This window comes from Talpa europaea (genome assembly GCF_964194135.1).
Source record: "Talpa europaea genome assembly, chromosome: 9".
Lineage (NCBI taxonomy): Eukaryota > Metazoa > Chordata > Mammalia > Eulipotyphla > Talpidae > Talpa > Talpa europaea.
The window spans coordinates 101921723-101937730 of NC_140076.1; the positions used below are offsets into that span (position 1 = coordinate 101921723).

At 36.3% G+C, this 16008-nt stretch overlaps 1 protein-coding gene across 2 annotated transcripts in view; it reads right to left on the reverse strand.

Annotated features, from left to right (window-relative positions):
* OLFM3 (olfactomedin 3) overlaps window positions 1-16008 on the reverse strand; it is a gene marked incomplete at both ends in the record, with an annotated part of 165429 nt that overhangs the window by 12838 nt on the left and 136583 nt on the right. For both annotated transcript variants that reach the window (XM_084242099.1, XM_084242098.1), the window contains 3 exons: window positions 2113-2332; window positions 6703-6858; window positions 13384-13530. In XM_084242099.1, the coding sequence (XP_084098225.1) occupies window positions 2113-2332; window positions 6703-6858; window positions 13384-13530 (523 nt within the window). The remainder of the gene's footprint in view (window positions 1-2112; window positions 2333-6702; window positions 6859-13383; window positions 13531-16008) is intronic.

Consider the following 16008-nt stretch of genomic DNA (forward strand, 5'->3'; position numbering starts at 1 on the left):
TTTCTTTTTAGTAATACTGAGCTCTTGAATAGTATCAATAAACCGCACAGCCTGAGTTATAAAATCAAAGCATATAAGAGAGGTATTTAAGTACTATATAAAAAAAAAACCAACTTTTCCTCTGCTTATTCTTAATTGATCCTATGTCATCTTGACTAAAATATGTGGCTAATAGAGAGCATTTTTAAAAAACAAATAAAACAAATTGTTCTCTACTACTTGAAATAGTTAATATTACCCTGTTGAAAGTTTAGAAATCATCACTATGCTTCTTACTCGGCAAATATTTATTGAGTAATTTTTCTTAGGGACTTTTGTAGGCATTGGAGATATGAGGTTTAGAGTGAGCATCATAAACATTGTTATTGTTCTTCTGGAATAAATGTTTAGCAAGAGAGAGACATCCAATTACAGGTGCAATGACAATGAAGCACAAAAAGTCCAATCACTGGGGAAACATCAGATTTGGGGAACACCTAGTAGGAACATTCAAAACACAAAGAGAGGGCAGTGAAAGATTCTGGAAAAACTTGGCATTGAAACTGAGGCCTGAAGAATGACTAGGGGGTTCTCACATGTGACAGGTGACAGTGCAGTGATAGAGAAAGAGAAAACAGTGCAAAGAGAGTTTTCAGGAGAAGGAGCAAATGGCATCTCAATATGGCGGCGCTGGGGTAAGAGATTGCAGAGTACATGTTACAGAGTATGTGAAGAGAGAAGTGGCAGGACCTAAAACAAGTACGGAGGCCACATGGAGGGGTCCACATTAGCTATGGATACTTGGAATTCATAGGCGACTTTAAGCAGAGCAAAACAAGTTAAGCTTTGTAGTTCAAAACCTCCCTTTAATGATAATGTGGACAATGGGTAGAGAGGACCAAGAATATTTGGAATCTTCTGGAGTCATGATTGTTAGGAGACTATTTACAGGTGAAAAACTGGATCTTGCCTGTGGAAGAATAAGGAGCTGAGGCTATCTATGAGTTTAGCCTTAGGGTTTGCAGTATTGCCTTCTGATTAATTTTGTTGGGTTCTCTTGGAAACCTCTGGAGTAGGGCAGTAAGGCCTCTAATATGGCTACATCCTGCATTACTTTCAAGCTGTGATTACTGGATGCAGCCTTTTTGTATGTAAGTTCATATTTTATCATTTGAATTGTTTGTAAAATACGTTATCTTTAAAATGTTCTTGTAAGCCATTCAAATTTTAAATGTTTACATTTCTTTCTTAGAAATTCTTTTATTTTTTCAAATTCTTTCCTGCTCTACCCAGTTCATGTCCTATTCCAGAGAATTTTTTCCTTTCCTTGAGAGAACACTTTTGTGTTATTAAGAGAACCACTTTTGTGGTTATTAAGTTGCCCTCTTTGTCATGCCACATCATGTCAACAACTAAAAAACTCTTGCTAAATTGACTTACAGCCCCCAAGCACCTTATTTGATTCTTTACCATTTATTTGTTTTGTATTGTGACAAACAGTGATGGCTTCTGTTTAATAATTAGCACAAGGAGGCTATGCAAGCATTTGAAAACTGATTACGTTGAAGCACATATTTTAGAAATCAAGATCCAGAGTCTACAACCTGTGTGATATGTTGGCTCCTTACAGAGCAGGCAGTATCTATTTAAGCGCCTCCTTTGCATTTCTTGAATCAATCCAAGCTGCTGCTGGTCACTGCATAGTAGAGGAATTGTTTTGGCTTACTTTAATCTTTACTATTTCACATTTGTTTCCAGGGTAATTCTTTTCCCTAACCTCTTTCTTCACTACCAAAAAATCTCTCCTTGCTTAGCAATTATTGACCATTACCTGTTATCCATCCACAATAAAACTGAATTTCCATGAATAATGTCAACAGAATTGACTGAATTTTCCAACTACTTCTTGCAAGTCACCAATGGTAACAGGATGCTCAGAATATCAGGCCATTTGTTCAAATGACACCGAGTACTCATGCATGCTTAGGTCATTAAGAAACAATTTACACTTAGAGAGTAGGTACTGGGTTTTCTTTGATTAGGTATTTATGACTCTTTGCAAAACTTAAGAATGCAGTTTTTATTGGAACTACTTAAAAATATAACTTAGATAAATGAAATTGTTCTACTCACTTAGCTTTTTCATGCAGTCGCGAAGTCTGGTTTCCAAACTGAGCACCCTTTGGTGGAGTTCCTCATAATCGTAGGCACCTATTTCTTCCTGAATCCCAGTGAGAACAGCAGATAGGTTGCGGATTTCCTCCTTGAACTGGGTGATCAGCTTGGCATCTGTTTTGTACTGTTCCAGCACAGGGATCAAGGGCAGAAGCTCATCCATCTTCTCCTTCAACTCCTGTGAAGAGCAGCCAATCATTGCTGAGAGTTATTTAACCAAGAGGCTATGTTCTTTTTTAATATACTACTTAAAGGAGATTATTAAAACTGACTCCAAATTCCTTGATGATTTTTGTTTGAAATTAGTTATTTTGCAAGAATGTAAGTAGTCATGATCATTACTTTAAATCCACTTATCTCAGCATTTCAATGTAAGGACCTCTCTTTAAATGGTTTCATGCTTTCCTACAGAACAAATGGATAGTTATCATAATTAGAATGACTTCCTATGGTAGTAATTATGGATTTATGTCATATCTCTCTTTCTGGTAGCTTTTTATGAAGTGAACAATACATTATTTAGTGACGAAGTATAAGCAGGATTCATTTTCTAATAATGAATTATTAGATTAGGTTAAATATCCTATGCCTGTGTAGTTCAGTCTAGTTACCCACTTACTGGTTATCCACATTATAGGAGGACTTATAGAAATATTTGGATTCTGGAACAGCTTTCCCCTAATGGAATTTTTCCAATGATGGCTTTCTACCTCTCTGTCCTTCCATTGTACCTAAGACACTCCTTGTTCTTTTTAATATCCATCTTAGCACAGCATCATTAGGAAAGTAAGTTCAGCAAGTATAATAAATCATGCAAAGCTTCTCAAAGCTCAAAGAAATGTATGTTGCTATTTACCATTTTGAATTATTACTCATAGTCTGACTCCATTTGCCTTAGCATAGATAATTTAGAACTCTTTATGTAAGGCAGAACCGCTTACCCGTGTGGGAAATTAACTCTTCCAGGGACAAAGGTGCTCACTGTTTATGTTCCAAAAGAGTCAGTTAAACAGAATCGTCTGAAACGGAAATGTTCATTTTCATCTAAAGAACAAGAGGTGTATGTTGCAGGTTGTGCCTCACCCCTGCATCGCAGAACGAAGTCACACCTGCAACTTCACTTTCAGTTTCTAGACATGTCACCTTTTCTTCTTTTCCTTTAACGTGGTTAGTGAAAATATTTCATGTTTGATTCAGTTGGAATTTATTGCAGATGATATCACTTTTGGAAAGAGCTGTTGCATGATGATCATTTGAGATCCATAGGTGCTGTCAGAAACCATGCTGTACACTAATTTAAGGAACTGGAAATTGCATTTTAAAATTACATTTAGAAGATGTTATTACTATGGGTGCATTAAAATAGCAGGAACTCCCATTGCTGCCCTGATTTATGGGCTTATGTTTCTTGTGAGGAAATTTCCACTCACTCTGAATTTGTCTATATGTCCATGTTGAGTGGGAGGGTAAAGAGAGTCTGAATAATGAGGAAGATTCATAAATATCACAGTCATAAGATGGAATTGCAGAGCTTTGCTCATTTTGGTGGCTCATTTTGAAATAAACTTATTAGTTTGAGCATCTTGTGGCATCCCTAAAGGAAGACACAATTGCTTCATTAGGATTTTAATGAGAAGAGTTCTGTTGGTACCGTTGCTGCATATTATAGGAGCCATTATAATGAAGAATTTTCATTTGACTGAGGGAATACTGAAAAGAGAGCAATGTAATGTCAAAATTTTGGTGGCATTTTCACCCATGGACTTAGAAATAACTAGACATTTGTATTTTTGAACCTTTTTAAAATTTCATAATTAGATTATTAGCAGCCGATTGTGAAACTCTGAGCACTTAGCAGTGGAAAGTCTAACCAAAAAAAATGTGAAACACTTCAAAAGTTAAAGTAGAACAGCGTGGATCTGTGTTTGCTAATGCCTTTTAGAATTTCATGTTTTGCTGTGTTGCTCTTACAGCAAATGGTGTGGCTAGACTGTGTCCCCCATTAATGATCTCTTCACATAACAATAATAGCCCCAAGAATGAGGACTAGAACAAGATTTTCATCTTAAAGAGTAGAAGATAAAACCTATTTAGTGCTTTGAAAAGTTGGAAATGGTGTATGAGAGGAGATTTTCTTCTGATTTGAAAGTATTCTTTGATGTAAAACTCACTTCTGGAGTGTTCCATTTATTCTTCTTAACTGTGGCACCTTAGTGCCTAGAGCAAAGTCGGATTCATGGTCATAGTCACTGAATAACTAATTCAACATATGTTAAGCATCTTATTAGTATTATTTTTAATTCAGAAAGCTAACATCTGGAGGAAAAATGCAACATTGGTATTTGGAAATAAACTTATTAGTTTCTAATAAGCTAGAGCTGGACTTTGTGGTTCTGACAGATATTAAATAAATACATGACCTGGACAAATTGTTCAACCTCTTTGTGTATCAGTTTTCTCATCTGGATGATGGGTATAAAAATACCTTCTAGGATTATTGTTAGTTTTGTTAATATACAATATATTTAAAGTTCTAGGAACTACACATTGAATATATGCAATTCTTAAGGAGAATAATGTTATAATCATTATTGCTATTTGGATTTTGACATTTAATTTCAGTATCTAGTTAGACTACATGAATTAAGTTTCTTTTTTTTAATCATTATAGGGTGCTGCCTGAAAATTAGATTTTCTTGTAGAGAGCCTGGGTGCTATTAGGAAAACTTACAGAATAGGCAAATTATACCCTTGGGTTTCCCTCAGATTAGTATCTTTTCTGTTTGTTTCCTGGTATTCACCAGGCTATCCCATATGCACATTTTGTCATGTGTTCCTGGCTCTGCCAGCCCTGGCACCCTCAAGCTGCCCATTGGCATCCCAGAGTTCCATATCATCCAACTGAGCTTGAGTGATTTTCACTTTGCACCAGACCCCCTGAGCTCCTTTCCTTCTGTCCCTCTTCCTTTTTGGTCGTGCTCCCCAGGCACCTCCTTTGTTGATGGCCCCAGGATCAGACTGTCACAGGATTGCCTGTAGTCCATATCCTAAGCCTGAATGTTGAAAACTGACGTTAAAACCTTTATGTGTCAGTCACCTCTATGCTTTAGTATGTGTTTGTTTCTTAAGGGGAGGATGCGAGTCTAAATGTCTTTCTTAAGTATTGTCTAATATTAGAAATATTCCCCTGATGTTCTCCACACAAAATCGATCAATCTTCCCTTTGTGCTGCTTGGTGCTGTTTATGTCTTTAGTTACTATCAATTTTATCTGTTGTCTTTCATAGAAGAGAGGTGATGTATTATGTATCAGCAGATGACCCAATGCATGTACAACAGTACATTCTCAAAAGTATTACTTAAAATTAATTTGCTTTCTAGTCTTAAATTCTTCTCTATTATCACTCCCTACCCCCAAATTCCCTATTCTTCCAGTTTACTCATTCTGTCATTTTGGATAATCCCTAACATTTATCCTATCTTCTGTGTCCTGCTCTAATTTGTTCTAATTTTTTAGCCTCCTGAGCTTGTTTGAATCTTTCTTCACCATGTAATTCCTGGGTCATCTTTTTAGTCCAATTTCTCATCAAACCCTCAAGTTGTTACTCTCTGTTACTTCGGGTGTCTTTCTTATAGAACTTAAAACTGGTCCATGGAAGACTGTTTTCTATACCTCTTCTCTGCACCGGTGAAGAAAATTACAAAACCATGAAAATTTCTGCCATAGGAACATGCTGTGAGGAGACCTTGCTGCATGTCACTACATCTCTTGCTTCACCATTATGTGAAGAGCACTTCTCCTGCTTGACCTTACTTTCAGACCCACTCCTACTCCACTTGCAGTGATTCTCACTTCCAGTTGGCAGGGAAAACAGAGGCTATTATGTTTATAAAACCACAGTGCAGTTTATAAACTGTGCTAAGACTTTGTAACATAGACTGTTTTTAATGAAGGCTGAAATAGCATTGTCATAGTCAGATTTTCTCTATGACATTGTCATCATTTATAACATCATGTCATCAACATCATTTATATCTTGATAGCATACTTCAAAGCACTTTCTTCATTGTCAATGTGTCTAGAGAATAGCCAATAAACTGAAGGTCTTAAAAAAAACTATAAAATTATAAGACCCTCCTTTTACAATGCTATTCGTAATGGTATTATTTGCCTTTTTTAATAATTTAGATTAATATTATTTACTTTTCACATTAGCAGGGTACACATTTATCAAAAAATTTTATTAACTTGACTTATTCATTTTCCATGATTTTATCCCCTTGTTATAGAAATTCAAACGCTTGTAAATCTATCTGAAACCTCCGCCTAGCTATAGGAGTGTGAGGCTCTTTTTATAGCAAGCATTCCATGCATTCCAAATACCAGCTAATGGTCAATTCCAGTGGAAAGATGATTGACGTCCCCGATGAGTCTTTAACATTGCATGCATGGGCCAAGGCATACTTATTTCTAGCTGAGTGCCGCACTGGCTGTCCATTGCACTCAATGTCTCATTTGGATTGACAAGATTGTAGAAGTCAAACCTACTTGAAAATGCTTGGTCATTAGTGTCTTCCGATCATCTTCAATCTGCCGAAACTTGGCCTTCAGCCCTTTCATTTGGGTTTCCATTTTTAGAACATATTGGAAATCTCTCTGAGTTCTCAAATTTAAGACTTCAATAGACTGGGACATGTTCTGAACCTGTTAAACATGAACATTGACTATACGTTATTATCTGTTTACAGGTATATTCATTCACTACTGAAGCGGTAAAAATGACATTAAGAACTAGCAGTGCCAAATCCACAACTGCATTTCTACACATTTTTTTAGTAGTAGGACGATTCTTCATGATAAATATCCACAAAATTCGGCAAGAGAAAATTACACCTAGGCAGAAAATAATAAAAGGGGCATTCTAGCATTAAAACTGACTGACTCTAAATAGGAATCTAATAAATAAGAAAAATGAATTCTTAAAATAGATTTTTCATTCCCAGGTTTTTTAAGCTTACAATGCCCCAATTTGTTAAATGTGAAAACAAATAGTTTCTGTGTACAAATCTGACATATTAAAGAGCTGGGATGCCTAGCAATTATGGATAATAGTGAGTATTCAGCATACTTAGAGTTCATTCATTCTAGTGCATTTTTTTTCAAAACGCATCTCTGAAGTAATCCCAGGGGTGAGAGACCCAATTGGTTAAGACTGGTGGTAATAGTTCTGGGATACCTTCTAACTCAGGGAACATACTGGAGATCTAAAAATGGCAACTGTAGCAAGTGTTTGGCATGTGAGCAATATGGGTATCTTAAGCTGATGGCACTGGCCCAGGTTTGTTTAGTCTCAGGCTACTTAGTAGGAAGCGGGTGACCTCTACAGGCATCTTGAAATGAGGAAAGAAAGGAAGTTTTAATGTTTGTGGCAGCAAAAACCTGAAAACAAAGTGAAAACTAATAATTATAGGAGAACTCATAAATAAGTCGAGGAATGGAATGTGAATAAACTGCTACAGAGAATAAAATGGATGTCTATACCTCTGGTACTTAAAATATTGTCTGCAGAGCAAAAACTTTGGCACCACCTGGGAGCTTGTCAGAAATGCAGAATCTTGGAGCCCATTACAGAGTTACTGAATCAGAGTCTGTATTTTATCAAGATCCCCAGTTGATTCCTATGTTGATTAAATTTTAAGAAGTAATGTTCAACACAGGGATTTCCACGAGAAAACAAACAAATGAGAAAAGTAAATGGAATTGTCTTTATATATTTAGATCTTTTTATTCTAGATCAAATCTCTCTCTCTCTCACACACACACATATGCACATAATTACATGTACATAATTACATGTAAAAGAAAATGGAGTATATAAACAAAAAATAAGGGAGAAATGTAGGAAAGGATCAGGAGAATATATTAGGCGGCTAATACTAGTTTTCTGGTGTGGAGTAAAGTGTGGTTGAGAACTAATAAAATAAATATTATAGAATGGGGTGCCTAGTAAGTTAATTTTTTTTTGTGGGACCCTCGCCGGCGACTGGGGAACGAACTGGCGCTGCAGAGGCTGCAGGCAGCCTCACAGCCCAGCGCTCAACCACTGTGCCACCAGGGGAGGCCCATAAGTTAATGTTTTAATCCATTTGCAGAATCATATTTTATTTGCATAATTGATACATGAAGTTATGGGCACCAAAAAATAGTTGTAGAATTTCAGGTGAGGTTTACTGTTTTGTATACTTTTATGTGTTACTGCATTTATGTTTAAACAAATATTGCTTATGGAATAAGTAAGGAGTTATTTTCATTACAAAAACTGTGAGTTACAAATAAGAAAGGGTTGATTTATTTAGAGAAAAATTTTTGTCATCAGGTAAAGTCATGAAGCTTAGTGAGCCAGCTTGCTGTAAAGAGTCCATTGTTGATATATTCAGAACTGGGACAAGCAGAAAAGGCAGAGAACTGTATCTTGGCTTCTCTTAGTTCCTCTACTTTTTCTGTCAGAGTAGATCACATTTTCCTGTTTCATTTTTTGCTGTCTTGATCCATAGTCCTGCCCTTTACAAATCCTGTCTTTTCAGGAGATATTGCTTTCTAGCTTATATTAAAACTAATTGTGTAAAGTGTATGATTGGTGGGGGCAGGGAATTGCTTTTATTAGCAAGACCTTATCAGAATAATTGCTTGGTAAGTATCTCTTTGGGTAAAATTATCTTAGTCTTCCAAGAGAATAGAATAATAGGTAATTTATATTTTAATATTTCAAAGACAGTTTCCTTCACCTGTCATTAGCTAGGCTATAACACTCCATGACTTCCACATACTTCTTTACTTACTTTCAGACTTTCAGAAAGTTTTATTAGGGAAAAAAAAAACTTTTAACAGCACAAAATTATTGAGACAACACTGAAAGCATGGTAACAACATCTTAGATAAATGCAGTGCTTTAAAATAATTTTCAATTTCATTATTGTTATGTATGAATAAAGAAAATCTAAGTGTGTTAAAGAAACTGTGTGTTTGAATATGGCATTTGTCTATGAAGACAACCATCACTGGCATGGCCAACATACTCTGGTAGGAATTCTATGTAGAAGGGAGAGTGTGTAATTAGAAAATGATAGGCAGGTGAGATATTCTGGATAAAATTAAAAAAGCCTCCCTTTAATTTTGTCACTGACTCACTCTATAAAGCTCATTTTCAACCTTATTTGTGATGTGGGAAAAGACATTGGATTCTTGCTGAGACTTGGTTGTGACTTCTCTTTTTAAAGATTTGTTTTATTTATGCATACAAGAGCTGGGGTATAGGACAGAGGTGCATGGGAGAGTGAAAGGATTCACCAGAGACAGAGTGGGGAGCAGAACAGGTGGATTGTCTGAAATACACTGCAGAGGGGAGCAATGGGCAAGGCAAGAGAGGTCTGCTGTGCCATGTGGGTCAGCTCCCTACCTGGTGATTGAACTTATGCTGCAGTGACTGCTGATAGCTTCATAGTGCTGAGAGTTAACCCCTTGTGCCACCAGGGAGGGCCCTGGTTGTGACTTTCTAAAAGCAGAAGCCCACATAATTGTAAGAACTGCATTTGGGGTAATGGCTAGAGATGGGGCAGTCTAATTGGCAAGGATTTGGCTCTGGGCTGCCTTTTGCTTTTCTTGATGGCTGCACTGTGCATTGTTTAGTTTCTCACAGATTATGGAGACCCACTGAGAACCACTGTCCTGATGATACCAGAGACTAAATTCCCAATTACACTTGTAGGAAGGAGGCCTGTCTGCTGTGGTTCCTCTCATTGTCTCTTTGTCTCTGATGCTTTACAACTCAGCTTGGTTCTTTGTGTAAAGAAAATATCTGAGCCCTTTCTGAGCTTCAACACAAATTAACTTTTTTGTTAATTTGTTATCCACTCTCATGCTTAAATACTGTGGGAGCTACTTGGGGGAAAAAAGCCCACAGCTCAATATGTTTGTATAACCTTAGGGTTAACAAAAGAAACAGAGATTCCTTTATTGTAGGGCCTCAAAGAACCTTTAGTATTCAATTGTGTGATGGAAATCTTTAAGTGAAATATCACTGCTTTGTTTTTCAAAATTATTTTATTGGTGAGGATGATGTCAGTATTCTATTTCAAAAAAAAAATCACTTTAGAAATAAGTGTGACCTAGATAATGCGGGTCATCTTCAACTGTGTAGGAAGGCTACATAATTAACACACAAACCTTTTTGGAACTGAACAGTCTTAGTTTGGGCACACTAATACATAAAATATTTTAAAACCAATTATAATTTTTCTAATATTCAGTAACATGAATACTTAAAAATGTTTGACAAAGGATTACTGAAATGAGCATGAACACCAGCCATGGCATTCTGGACGACATTAACAACATATTGAGAAAATACAGAGCTGACCTGGTATAGCGCCACAATCTAATGGTTGAGAGTGATTGGTGTTTTGTTTTGTTTTTTTAATCTCAAAAGCACCAGTTTCCTTTTAGGTAAACTTTGAGGGACAACTGTCTGTTGTGATGATTGAATGGAATGGAGGTAGATAATATAAAGGGGAACTGTTATTATTAATATTCTTACTAACAGCAGTGTTTCCTTGACATATGACTAAATGAATCCTCTGGTTACGGTGAATAAGCTGCTTTAAGGTTTTGTTCTTGTCTGTCATCTGATATCATTCAGCTATATGAAACTACAGGGAAGACAGCAGTGGCTAGCTCAGTCAGTGTAAGGGATGTTTGTGTCAAATATCTTTATTTTTCAGGGAGGTTGGGCAGGGTGGTCATTGCAGTCACCAGTGATACTGACTCCTCTTGGGCCACTCATAGGTGTACGCTCAATTTGTTCTTCAGACTCTGTTGGCTTAATTACTACCAAAAGATAAATTTGAAAATTGGTAAATCAAATTTGTGGTGACCTTGATTTTGTTAATAAATTTTATTTGTGTCTTTGGTACTTAGGTATTGATAACCTTTTAAAGGTGTGTTTTTTCCTAGAATTTCTTTAAAACATTGATCAAATTGCATATTGGATGCATCAATTTGAATTGATGCATATGAATTGCAATGCTTGCTTTCAACCAACCTCCTTGGCTGTACTTTTTGTGTTTAATTCATCCTTCATCAATTCTTGGTTTTATCATAGTTCTAGACTACATTTCACTTTAGGCTTGTAGAGGATATTATCTATTTCTTTACTTTACTTGATTTTTTTTTTTAAAGATTTATTTTTGTATATACAATAGCTGGGGTACAGGCCAGAGGTGTGGGAGGATGAGAGGATTCACTAGAGACCAAACGGCGAGCAGAACAAGCAGTCAGACTGAAAGCACTGCTGAGGGGAGCAGCGGGCATGACAGGAGAGGTCTGCTGCACCATGTGGGTATCTCCCTGGCCGGCAAGGAATTGAATCCACGCTGCAGAGGCTGTGGACAGCTTCACAGTGCTGCTGTGCTCAATCCACTGTGCCACTGGGGAGGCCCCACTTTACTTGAATTTTTACAACTGTTTTTAAGAATTTGAGTTTTTGTGTGGATTTGTGTATGCATTGCTCTACTGAAAGATAGTAACACAAATAAGATTATATCTAAGAACATATTTATCAGTATAGTTGATATAGAAGAAATGTATTTCTGAACAGAAAAGAAGATTGGAACAGAAAGCTAGCAATCTGGGGGGAAATATAATTTAATCAAAAAGCAACATTAGATTTAAAAGATTAAGTCTTTTTACCAATGTAATTAATTTCCCTAGTCACCAAACATTATTAAGCTATATATTTGGATTTTTTTATAGAAATAAACAAAATCAAGATTAGAAAATGAACCCTAAGAATAATCATCATAATTCATATGTCATGATTTCTAACAGTTAAGAGGCATATTAGCCAGACTCATTAACTGAAATGTAAATGACATATGTTTCTGTCTGGGGGATGGATTTGGTGGAGCTGGAAAAATGAGATCTTATATCAAGAGACTTAAAAAGAGAGAGTCAATAGATGATGATAGCTCTTTAGAGAAGGGGGGAAACAGACTAGTCTTGGTATGAAAAATGAAAAATCTCCTTAAAATTTGGAGCATTGATTGACTTCCAAATAATGGATGCAAAGGAAACATTTTCATTACATGGCAGTGGAAGAAAGTTATTATGACTAAGCTTGAAATTGTATAAACTAAAGATCCTGTATTAACCAATTCAGTGCTTTCATTTTTCTAGCTGCTCTTTATTTTTCATAAAAAGTTGCTATTCAATGCCATAATTAGGTAGATGATCATGGAAATTATATCTCACAGAATGAATTGTTGAGCATGATGGGCTTTAAAAAAAAGCACCTAGCTTCTAATTTATCTTATTATCCCTGATGGTATTTAAAATTCAAACATGTTATCATACTCCCATCAGTCTGGCTGTCCCAGCTGTCCTACTAGATTCAGATCTCAACATACTGAAAGTCTGAATGAGAATAATTGTTTTTTTTTCTCCCCATACTAAACATTTTTTTCTCCCCATACTAAATGTTAATAACGTTTCATAATCTTTTATCTTTAAAAGAGAATAAATCAAGGGCATTCCACATTTGATTCTAACAGATCTCGCTTAAGTAAATTATATGAATAGAATGCTACCCAATGAAATGGAAGAGCTTAATGTTCAAAGGAATAACTTACAGAATGATGATAAATACTTGGAATTATTCATTATCTGTCCAGATAGCTTGCATATTTCAAGCCTTTATTTTAACTTCTTTCTAAGGTTGTTAATGGGACACAAAAGTATGAGTTCAAAGGGTTTAGTGTGAGATCCTGCAAGTTAAGGCTCATTTTCTGACATTGAAATAAGACTTCATGTGTTTTTTTTCTCTTAAGGAGACTGACTTGGATATTAAGATGTAGTATAGAGTCAGTCTTAAGAAGCAACAGCTGGGAAAAGTAAGTTATGTACACAAAGCAAAGTGGAAACTTGAGATACTTCTTTCAAGAAACAAGTCTATTTGTAGTCCCCATAGCCTGAGGGGAGGTGGGGGGAAGCAAACATTGCATAAAATGAACAATGATGTAAAAAATATATTAAAAGAAAGAAAAGAAAAAAAGAAATAAGTCTATTGACAAGGCAGACAAAAATGGGAAGGACCCACACCATTACTGCTTTCCCATTTCCTTATCAAAGAACAGTACATTTCAATAAAAATCAGCACAGGGGACACAGGACACCTACCTTTTCCAGCAATTGGCGGAGCTGCCTGCTTTTGGCATCCCGGGAACACAGGTTTTGTTCTGGAGCCACCACTGTGCAGATGCATCGTCCATCAGGGTCCTGGGCCGAGCTGTACACTTGCCAGCCTTCTTTAGGACTAATCTGAGTCTGAGGAAATTGATGGCAAATGCCCGTTATAGGATAAAGAGAATGTGGATTCATATCCTTTTCAGCAGACATCTGTTTTTGATCATTAACATTCTGTGTTTTATTCTTTAAAGTTCAAAAAGAAAAAAAAAATGATTAAATAATTTCTATAGAAAGCACAGCTTCATTAAAATATACCTTCTTTACCAATGCCCCAAAAGAGAATATTTCTCTTTTGTTAGTTTCCGTATTATTAACTTTGTTAACCTACCTCCCCAAGTATGTGTTTTATCATATTTGGATATTTCAGTGCAACTTTAAAGTATTTGATAACCAGATGCTTAGTTATTAGAGTTATCTGATAACTACCTACCTAGTTATCTTAGTCACTCGTAGGAACTTACCATGTAATAAGGCTGAAAATGTATCATGTGAGACTCTAGGGTAAAAATAATTAGAACAAGATTGTTTTGCAAAGTATATAGAGTTCTAGAAGAGTTGGAGTATTTTGGCATAGTCTTCTAAATTACCTTCCTAAATTACTGCTGGGTAATTATCATGTTCGCTCCTTGGAAACTTAAAGTAGCCTTCCAGTTCTTCTGCAACCTACTTCCTATTTATGTTTCTAGTTTACCCCCTTGTACTTTCTTGTATGAAACTTTTCTTTAATCAAATTAGTTTATGTCCTGGATTCAGATCTTAGTATGCTGCTCAACTTGCTACTCTTACTTGGAATACCTCCTTTACAAACCTTGAATTTACTTACCCCATGGTTATTACCTGTTCTGAAGGATTGTCTGTACTATTCATAAAACATGTAATATGTGTTATCTGTTGCCTTAACAATTTAGACAAAGTATTGTCTTTTATATGTCTTATTTCAACAACTAGTTTATATCCTACTACTAGATATTTTAGATATTTCCAATTTGCCATATGAACTACATTTTATGAAAGTACCAAATTAAGTATTTTATTTTTAGTCATTTTTCAGGAAGAACTGTTCTTTGAATATGCAATCTTCATTGCACAACCAGAAGTAGTGGTGAATACTGTGTGCACTGTCCAGAGAGGACTCACTCATTTCTCCAGCTACCAAGAGTATTGGTAGCGTGATGCCAGTTGAGTTCCCCTTTGGGGACTGGTGAGGCTGAAGAATACAGATGCTCAGGGTGAGGCCCTATTCCAAGGGACAGCTCATGTCCATTGGCTTGTTGGTGCAAGAGCAAAAAGAAGCACCTTAAGAAGTAAGAACTGGGCCTTCCTGGTGGCCTAGGGGTTAAGTCTCAGTGCTGTCACTCCAATGGCCTGAGTTTAATCCCTGGCTGGGGAGCTGACCCACATGGTGCAGCAGACCTCTCCTGTCTTTGCTTGCTGCTCCCCTCAGCAGTGTATTTCAGCAGATCAACCTGTTCTGCTCCCCACTCTGTGTCTGGTGAATCCTCTCACCCCTGCACCTTGTACCTCCAACCCAGTTCTTCAATGCAAGAAAAGAAAATAAAGTAAAAACTATTATTATTTCCATTTCACAGAAGAGAAAATTAGTTAATCTGCTGATCATGCCACTTGGATGTAGTAAGAGAGCTATGTAGGCAGGAAGGGGACGTACTCCAGGGCATCACCAGACCATGGAAAGATCATGAGAGCCACATGTGTCATTCCAAATTTGGGGTAGCCAGATTTTAAAATGTAGAAAGAAGTGAAATTAATTTTAATGATATACTTTATTTAATTCAACATAGCCAAAACACAATCATTTCAACATGCAATTAATATAAAAAGTACTCATGAGATACTTTGTTTTCTGTTTATTTTTTCTTCTATTTTTGTATTAAATATCTGAAATTAATGTACATTTTATACTCTGTCACATCTCACCTTGAACTAGTTACATATCAAGTACTATGTAGCCACAGGTGCCCTCTTTCTTAAACAACTTAGTTCTAGGGTCCTGCTTTGAATTTCAGTGCTATATAGCCATATTATGACACTAAACATACAGATCATTGTTTTTAAAGGTCAATCATGTGGATGATGAAAAGAATGTCTTAACAGATTTTACATAGGCAAGCTATTCGGTTTGCATCTTAATTTGTTTTTCCTTAGAGATATCAGATAAATTAATGTGTCCTCATCTAGCTAACCCCCACTGCAGGGATCTGAAATTCTTCAGTTTTCTCTCTGTTTATGATTTCTGGAGTTTCAGATTCAGCATACAGAAAAATGTTTCTTGTATGATCAGGAGAAGAGGGAAATGAATTCAGAGTCTAGAAAATAAGGTATTTAATAAATCAGGCTGGAGGGACAAGGGCAAGGAAAGAGGAGAGAAAGGCTTAAGGTTAGGTGCTGAGATGGTTCTGGAAACAAAGAGGTGAATGGAAGACATCAGTGAGCTCTCTTGCACAATAGCCAGTGTTATTAAGATGTTCTGTTTGCCTACAGACTGGAGTGCTTTGCTAGGTTGGAAGCAAACTCTCGTAAGGATTAAACCAAGCTGAC